General features: G+C 42.8%; 1 protein-coding gene across 3 annotated transcripts; it reads left to right on the forward strand.

Moving 5' to 3' along the window:
- The first annotated feature begins 310 nt into the window (after positions 1 to 310).
- LOC102301031 (zinc finger protein 281) lies at positions 311 to 7032 on the forward strand. Of its 3 annotated transcripts, none has more exons than XM_042223316.1 (7): positions 311 to 870; positions 2622 to 3143; positions 3454 to 3567; positions 3728 to 3851; positions 4650 to 4742; positions 4856 to 4974; positions 5312 to 7032. In XM_042223316.1, exons 2-7 carry the CDS (start codon positions 2691 to 2693, stop codon positions 6923 to 6925), a joined length of 2517 nt encoding a protein of 838 aa, XP_042079250.1. In that variant the 5' UTR covers positions 311 to 870; positions 2622 to 2690; the 3' UTR covers positions 6926 to 7032. The 3 variants fall into 3 exon arrangements, with proteins under 3 accessions (XP_042079250.1, XP_042079249.1, XP_005928194.1); XM_042223315.1 differs by having other exon boundaries at positions 312 to 553; XM_005928132.2 differs by having other exon boundaries at positions 313 to 553; positions 4659 to 4742.
- The last annotated feature ends 2178 nt before the right edge of the window (positions 7033 to 9210 follow it).

The raw sequence follows: 9210 nt of genomic DNA on the forward strand, positions 1-9210 counted from the left end.
GCTCAAGAGCCAAAGGACAAATACCATGTCCTCAGGCTGGAGTCATGCTGATCGTCATCTATGGGGCTGCTTTCTTGCATTTGCGCAATAACTCTAAAATTCTAAACATGCTGTGTCATAGTTATGCTGAAAAACGTGTTTTCTTTTGTTACAGCAGATAGCTTATGTTGTGAAGTGCCACAAAGTGCACATCAAACCATGTATATTAAAATGTGTGTCAAAGGAGTTGAAAGTATCCTTTAACATAAGCATTAACCCAATTAGAACGGTCGCAGATCTACACTGAAACTCTCATTATAGTGAGGCAGTATCGTTATACGCTTCTGTAATGCACGGAGTTTCTAAAGCAGCATAGTTGAGCACCTCTGAAACCTCAGCAGCACTTCGCCTGTCTCCTCTCACGACCCGTCCGCGACACCCATAATTCCCCGCGCCAGGACAAGATGGAAGAAAACAGCGACCGCCGGAGAACAATGTTTTGGCAATAAAACCCCAAAGCGGCGATTACAGAGAGAATACGGGCACGTTTGAAACCAGCTGCGGTCATGTGTAGGTGAGTGGGAAATTAAATTGGTTTTTAATCGGAGCGATTTTCTCTTAGGACTTTGTAGAGATTCGTGCGAACGATTGTCTGGCTCGGCGCAAACGGGGGATGCACGGAGAGCCAGCATCATTGTTTCTCTTCCACGGGCCGTAATGCGGGTTTTCAGTCGGGGCAGCTAACGGCTAACGAGCTAGCTCGTGGCAAGTTGATTGTTATAAACACAGCTGCTGCAAAGCACGCAGTTTTCATGTAGCTCGCTTATTAGGTCGGAAGTCCGCATGTACGAGGAGAAACGGGGAGGAATTATTTGATATCCGACTGTCCCGGTGAGCATTGTGTGGTTTTAATTGCAGCTAAAGTTAGCTATCAATAAACGGAGCGCCAGCGTCGCTCGCAGCCAGACAGATTTGATTTCACGAGCGTCATCAAAGCTGGGGAATTGGAGAATGAGCGTTTCGTTTCGCTGAGCTCACTTCAAAGCCAGCGTCCGTTTTAACTTCACGTTATTAGCCATTTCTTGTATTTTCCTGCCCAAAACGTGCCAGTTCACTTTTTAAAAAGCTCCCTACAAATAATGAAACTGGTTAATTTCATAAATATTCACCTTGATACCATTAAATCAGCGGTGCTGTTTTGGCGTGAGCTAGCTTGATAGCAACTATAGGTAACATGCTAAAAGATTATATTTCTTATCAAATTATGAATTGCTGACCATACACACGGTTATTTGGAGTCCTGTAACTCTGGGTATTGCTGTGACTTTCATTTGAGGGGCTGAGTTTTCGTTTCTGGGGCATTTTTAGGCGATTGTTTTGATTGAGGTCGCAGAGATGCGTTGTCTCATTGTGGTTAGTCGAGTAGCTAACTATGCTAACTAGCTGGCTAACTACTATGCATCACAAAAGCTCATCCGCTTTCTGTTGAACGGCAGTGTCACGTAGCCAAATGGTCAGCTGGTGCAGACCAAACAATAAATTCTTACTCTGCTTGTTCTCCACAAACACCGCGCTTACAGTCCCCCGACTGTGTCTGCGTAAAATCACTCCTAATGTCTGGCACGATTTGACCTAAATATCGTTTGTTTTAGGCAAGTGTACTCAGCCGATTAATTTGCCAGTACTGCAGCCCAGTGCCTCCAGCTTTTGCGCTCATGCTGGGTTTATTAGTCAGAGATGCAAGCGGTGTGGTCCAGCATGCATCAAAGTGCAAAACAATAGGGATGCACGTCTAAGCGATCAAGCTACTACGCTGATTTTATTTTGGCTGCCGTCCAAGTCACATGTGGAGTCAGATGTAGAACAATACGTGAGGAGGATTAAATATTTCAGATACAATCTTTGAATTTTTTTCACCTCCTCCTGCTGGTATTGAATAGAAATGGTGTGGTTTTAGTGCCCCCTCAAAAAAGCTTAACAGTTTTGGGGTTTCTATGACTTTACTTCACTAAGCTCACATGCATTTATATTAATCCTTACCATGTCTTTTCTGGTATATTCAGAAAATACCTGTATTCCTTTATGTAAAATCAAAAATCTTCATTCACACAATTTTCAAACTTAAATTTCTTGATGAAACCTGTCAAATTCTGTGGTATATTGAGTGTGTTGATGCAAGTTATTATAGAGTAATGCAGTCTATTGTTGTAATAGATGTTTTATTATGCTTGGTTGTAAATTATAAAGTGAGGTATTTGTTTTAAGTTAGACATATCGCACGATTTAATTTTTTTTCCATTTGGAAACTGAATATATTTGTGCAAATCATACCCTGAGGTTTTCAGTTATCAAACCCAGTGTTTTGGTCAGTTCTAGAAAATTATGTAATAAATAAAAAGTTAAAAAATTTAGAGGTTATTATAGGGCACAAAGGTTTTTGTATAATTTGGTAATTAGCCAATATGTAGGAATTATTTAATCAATAATGGTTTAAGTTGTTGTAGCTCTGCTTTGTAGCTGTTATAGATTGAGGAAGTGATGCTGTGATAAGGACACACATCAAAATGAAGTGGTTTGTTTGGATCTGTGAACTCTCGTGCCTGTTATCATGAACACGGCTTTTTATCTGTTCTCCCTTTCAGGATATTCTCCTCCTGCATTCCTTTTTAGATTAATTACCCTCCTCCCCTGCACAAAGGAAACCTACCACCATGAGTATTATTCAGGACAAGATAGGCAATGAGTTTTTGCGAAACGGAGGCATGGACCCCAATTTTGCACCAGGTATGCTTATGTTCAGCCACTTACCGCCAGTCACCAGCTTTACACGGCTGGCCTCGCAGTCCGTCATGGGCGAGTTGCCCCAGGAGATGATCCTGAAGAAAGAACGTGACTCGCCTCCAGAACACCAGGGCGGCACTGCTGCAAACACAGGGGGCTTCCTTCACAGCATGGGCATTAAGCAGGAGCGGCCAAGTGAGCTGGATTACCGTATGCCCCTCTACGGCGTGGGTGGAGCACAGGGGGTGAACTGTGGTGGAGGGGGCGCGGGGAAGAGTGGTACTGACATGGCAGATATGTCTTTTGGAACCCACCACCAAAATCACCAGAACATGCTCCTGCATGACCTCAGCCTCAGCAATGTCCGCACCCTTGGAGAACCGGTGAGATGGGGTTGCTTTTTTTTAGATATTATTTTAGATTTATTGTTGTTTAGTTTAGTGTAAAATTTTCCAGTTTCCTTGTTTCTGCTTGGTTTCTTCCCTTTACTTTCAGGGTGGAAATTTTCATATAATGGTGCCTGGTTGGCTGTGACAGCAGTGATAACAGCCATCTGTTAACTGCGTGTATCAGAATCAGAATACTTTATTAGTCCCTAAGGAAATTATGTGGTTACAGTTGCTCAAAGATAATAAGAACCACAATGAACTGAACTAAATTAAATAATCCAATGCTTGTTGTGTTTGCCTTTAGATGTCTGGGAGACAAGTTAAAGAGCCAAAAGAGTCGTCAGGTAGAAGAGGACGGAAGAGCAATGGAGATGGACAGGGAGGCAAAGCTCGAAGGAAACGCAGTGATGCTGCAAAGGTCGGTTACTTTTCTAGACTCATTATACAAGAAAATGATGTGCATTGTTAGTTGAAAGGTATCCTACAGTGTTGATTCAAATCAGCAAATTATTATTATTATTATTATGAGCTTATACTCATGTTTTTTGTATTTTGTTTCTGTTTTTTTCCCCTTCTAGAACTTGATGCTGGATGCAGATGGAGCCTGCCTATCCCCCAACTCTAAACCACATATCTGTGAGCACTGTAATGCTGCCTTCCGCAGCTCCTACCACTTGCGTAGACACGTGCTCATACACACAGGTGAGAGACTTTCAGTGCTTCTTGACACTGTTTTCATGCATTTAGACAATAAATACATTCAAATGATTTTTTTTGTTGAAGTTGCTTTGCAATGCTTTAAGTTGGGGGGATATGAAGTGATGAGAGATGCAAAAAGGATGCGTTAAATCAGTAACAGAACAGAAAGCTACAAGTGCCTGTTTCTTGTGTCTCTTTGCTTTATAACACATCTGAAGTTTGTATAAATCACATAGCTCCAGATTCATTTCAAGGTAGCTGGAATCTACCATTAGGGGTAAAGATCTGTTACCAGAATTTGAGGAATGAAAATGAAATTTGGATTTGTGATGTGATGGATCTACACATGTGGCGTTGTGCTCTTCACCACAAGCACCTGGGGCCTCTTTTGAAACCAGACAGTCACTAAAGCCAGCGTTGAGTCACGGATTACTCATGTCTATCTGGAAATCTTAATCATTCTCTGTGCTGGGAATTCCTTACTTAGCTCATTGAAGTAGAACTCATAAACCATTTAATGGAAAATCCATCCAATATGAGTTTTATTTTGAAACCATTTCCTTGTTTTTCCATTATTACAGACATTGATTTGTAATAGCATCTTTGCAATGCTATATCTGTAATGCAGTGCAGTTTCTCAAACATGCTAATATGTTGTTATATCTACTGGTTACTGCACGTCTCTCACAGGTTTCTTTATATTTGCGCAACCCGACCAGAATAGCATAGATTTTATTGTGACTTCAGTTATGGCGCGGGCTGGGATTTAATTAATGTGGTGAGCGGATGGTTGTACTCTTGACTGCACAGGTGAGAGGCCTTTCCGGTGCAGTCAGTGTAACATGAGCTTCATTCAGAAGTACCTGCTCCAGCGGCACGAGAAGATTCACAGTGGTGAGTCCAGACACAGTAACTCAAATAAATGGCTCTACCAGAACAGGGTGTTTATTTTGTAAACTTGTTGGGAGTTGCACAGGCCCTGATGCTGTCACTGCTGTATTTTTCAGGGGAAAAACCTTTCAGCTGTGACCAGTGTAACATGCGCTTTATCCAGAAGTACCACATGGAGAGGCACAAAAGGACACACAGTGGCGAGAAGCCATATCGCTGCGACACCTGCCAACAAGTAGGCACTTTGTAGTCTCTCTGTCTCTGTTTAGTTTTGTGTACATTTCCTTGAGCTTTTAAATATGTTTGAAATCCTTTTTCTTTCAGTTGTGCATATATTATCATAATTTGCATCTGAGCATTTATATCTAAGCCACTCTTAAGCCCTGGTCTTAATGGGATTAGCTGTATCACACAAGAGGTCAGCGAATATAAAGTTCTGTTGTTCAAATTCAGTGGTTATGTTCCCAGCTGCTTATCACTGCAGTGTATTTTCTGTTAAAATTTCAAAAAGGGGATTTTTAGAGATACTAATGTCCATCAGCGGAGACTAAACCCACATTTCTCTCTTTTAGTTTTTCTCAAGAACAGACCGGTTACTGAAGCACAAACGGACTTGTGGAGAAGCCATAAAGAAGGGCCTAGACCCAAGCATGCTGGAGCTCAGCGAAGCAGAGCTAGGCCAGGGCAGCTATTCACTCACTCAGGGAAACTCTACCACCTCTGGACGCAGGAGAGCAAAGTCCAAAAATGGGGAGGGCAGCGAACGCAAGAGAAAGAAGAATGCCTCGGCGGCAGCGGCCTCATCTTCTGGGGGGATGGCCCGTGACTTGGGCCTGCAAGATTTCAGCATGGACCCCTCGGGCTCTGACCAGGTCATGCCGGGACGTACTCCCAAATTGGTGTTTAAAAAGGCTGGCCGTAAGGGACTTGATAAGGGCCTCCTTTCTCTGGAAGATGGTTCTGATGGACAAAAACTGTTGGGTCAGAAGCCCAGTTCCATGGATCACGTGGAGGCTTCTGGCCTAGATAACATGGGTCTGCTTCAGGGACCCGGGGGCAACAAGCAGGGGCCCACCACCAGCAGCAACTATGACGATGCAATGCAGTTTGTGAAAAAGCGGCGCTACCTCCATGCAGTTAACAATGACTTTGGAGCTGGTTCCCTGCACATGGCATCCCAGGGCAGTAGCGTAATACAGGGCTCCCTGGGACCTGAGCCCACCCTGGCCATGCTAGACTCCTCGCCGCTGGAACTGAAGCACGACAAGTCGGGCATTCCAGATGAGGTATTGCAAAGCCTGCTAGACCATTATAGCCATAAACCAGAGGGAACACACCACCATGATGTGACTTTTGACCTGTCAGACCACCCACACCATGTGGACCTTCAGCCAGCAGCTCCTGTTACTCCGGAGTTGGAGGATGACTCGCCGAATGGTGGTGACAAAACGGCAGTGATGAGCGAGTACTCAAAGTTCCTCCTGCAGGCTCTGGAACGCACCAGCCATAGCGGACCCTTCCCCAGCCTCGGTGCAACAGGGCCCTTCCCGCTCCTCTCGAGCAGCTCCAGTCCCACAGGGCCCCTGTTCTCTGACAAACACGTGTACACCACATCCCCACTGGACTGTGGCTACCCGCCTGCTGTCCCCTCCCCGCTGCCCATCGCTGCTCCTTCATCAACCTCCTCCTCGTCCTCCTCAAAATCCCACTATGGTATGCTCGTTGGATCCCCCTCCCAGACAGGCTACCACCTAAGCTTGGAATCTGCTAGCCACCAGCAGCTGACTCCATCTCAGGAGCTCACTGAGCAGTTGGAGAAGCAGCACTCACCTGGCACCTTCAACCTACCTCCCCAGGACCTCACAGAGAGCTCCAAGGGGCAGCAATCCAAGGCTGGAGGAAGCGCTCCAGCACCCACAAATGGCTCCACCTACCCAGACCTGTCCCCACTGAACCCCCCGAAAGAAACCACATACCAGATTGAGAACTTCGCTCAAGCCTTTGGCTCCCAATTCAAGTCAGGACGTCGGACCCCTCTGAGCTACGGCAGTGATCCTGGGACAGAGGTCGACCATCGAATACGGACTCCAGTGTCAGAATTCTCAGGGTATACCAGTTTGTTAGCTGACATCAGTGAGCCAGTGAGTACAGGATCAAAAACCCCGACAAGCCAAAGTTTCAGATAAGGGTCAAACGAGGTGTATCCAGTAAGGGGGGGCTGTTCTGTTACATAAAAGCCCCCCTCCACCATCCTAATTTTGTTCTTGTAGCAAACTTCTTTTTTTTTTTTTTTAACACTGCCATTAAATGTTAATACAGCAATGACCAGGGAGGGTCTTCCATGGCCTCAAATGCAATTTTTCAAAAAAAAAATCATTTTTATTATGTAGTCGCTTAATTTTCTGTTCAAGAGTAGTGATTTTTGATATGAACGTACCGTAGATATAAATGTAATTTAAAACATTTAGATGGTAGCTATGAACTTGCTGTTGTTTTTTTTGTTTTCTTCATCTTCTGTACCCTTGTTTTACCAATCATCATACAATTGTAAAGTAATAATAGTGTTGATGATTTCAGTAATAATAACATTTGTGTCAGGGAAAGGCCCAGAATTCAAATGGCAAAAAAAGTATATATTGTCTGTTACAAGAAACGTATTAACTCAGGAAAATAGGCAAAATTGTGTAATAAGACTTTGTATTATGAGATGCAATTAGCACAGTTTTACAGGTATTCTTGATACTTCAAAGCTTTGATTTTTTTTTCTTCGTTTTTTTTTTGGGAGGGGTGGGTTTATTTAACTTGTCAGAACAACGAATTACAATAGGTGATCATCTATGGTTTTTACTGCGTATAGCTTTGTCGAGATTATGGTACTGTTTTGTAAATGTGAAGACATTCACATTATTATTATTATTATTATTTTTTTTTTTTAGTTGAGCGCCACATGTACATCAGTTAGGATGATTTGTAGCAAAGTCTAGTGCATTGTTTTCACACCGCTCTGAAGTGAAGAGGATGTTTGAACATCACTGATTGGTCAGTGTCAGTTGATGAAGTCTGTGCAAACACTCTCTGCTTCTGCGCAGCAGCTTGGTTGTCGAAGTAACTCTGCACCACCGTTACAGCCATCTGTTTTGAGAGTGAACGCCAATCTCTGTGATCTTTTCAACGTGCTGTTGCAGAAGTGATTTTAACTCCGTTTTTTTCCTTTTCTTTTCTTTTTGGGTTATTTTCACCACTTTTCTACTCCACTCCTTGCTGTTCATTTGTGTCAGTGGAATGAAACAAGCACTTTTTTAAAAACAAAAACAAATCATCATTGGAAACAACAATAACCCATTCAATTTGCATATGTGATACGTTATTATTATGCTAATGATCATTAATATTATTTTAAGAGGAGAAAACTGTGAATGGGATTTGGGGAGGGAGGGATAGAAGGGTGGGTAATGGGGAGGGAGGGAGGTGAGGGTGGGTTATTTGATGGGCTTTGATAGGGTTTGACTAGGCATGACCGTGGGCATTTAAATGTATTTTGATGTGATGCCTTTCTCAAGGCTAGAAGATTTTGGGTGGGGGGGTTGGGTTGGGGTTTTTTTTGTTACGGTTTTTCGGGTGATGTTAAAAAAAAAAGATTTGCCATAATTTTTGTTATACAATATTTTGAAAGTACCTCTTTGTATTTAAGTGTTTTCGAGAGATGGGCTGACATGCTGGAACCCCTATATCTTTAAACGTATGAGTATGTTGACAGCATACTTTTACCATCTTATTTATTTTTCGCTAGTCACAACTGACTTTGCAGATTTCTTGTTTTTTGTTTTGTTTTCTTTTTTTTTCTTTAAGGCAAGTAATCACCGGACCTACAGCCAATCCCTCTCATTTGTTATGATTTGCTTAAAACACACTGATGTAGTAACTCCAAGAAATCGGTTCGGTTATACAGTTAAGAAAGAGAAAAAGTTATGTCCACCTCCCTTCCCCATAAATGCAGCCCTGCACTCGCAAGAATAAACAATGGCCTTCTTTGTCTTCCGTGGCTAAAGCCATTTTGTCCCGGCAGCCAGGGTTGATATTTAATTTAGTTGATTTCCTGTGAGCTGTAGCCCCCACTCCTCTTTCCTTTTCCTATGTCTGTGAGTTCCACAGCCAAGAGACTTTGAAGCTGCTCAGATCACAGGGAACAAAGACTGACTGACCAGCCACTTCACTCCAAACACACACTATGCTTTTAAAGTAGAGGGGAATAAAAGAAAAAAAGAGTGGGTGAAATGGAGGGGGGGGTAAAGACAAAAAGATTGACCTAAATATACCTCATATCACTAAAGCATAAAAAAGAAAAAAAAAGCAGGGACACGCGTTTCATGTATGTAGTGGGAATATTTGTAGTATAGTTTCAACATATTGTATAATCATTTAACACTGCCTGTGTTTACAATAATAGAGCAAATGACTCATCAAAATGCAA

Source organism: Haplochromis burtoni, unplaced genomic scaffold, assembly GCF_018398535.1.
Source record: "Haplochromis burtoni strain Fernald_Lab_line unplaced genomic scaffold, NCSU_Asbu1 Contig_108, whole genome shotgun sequence".
Classification (NCBI taxonomy): Eukaryota; Metazoa; Chordata; class Actinopteri; order Cichliformes; family Cichlidae; genus Haplochromis; species Haplochromis burtoni.

Coding starts and splice junctions, on each gene's coding strand:
- LOC102301031 (XM_042223316.1), top strand. CDS start 2,691: ATGAGTATTATTCAGGACAAGATAGGCAATGAGTTTTTGCGAAACGGA. Junction 4,743..4,855: donor GCACGAGAAGATTCACAGTG/GTGAGTCCAGAC, acceptor TGTATTTTTCAG/GGGAAAAACCTTTCAGCTGT. Junction 4,975..5,311: donor GCTGCGACACCTGCCAACAA/GTAGGCACTTTG, acceptor TCTCTCTTTTAG/TTTTTCTCAAGAACAGACCG.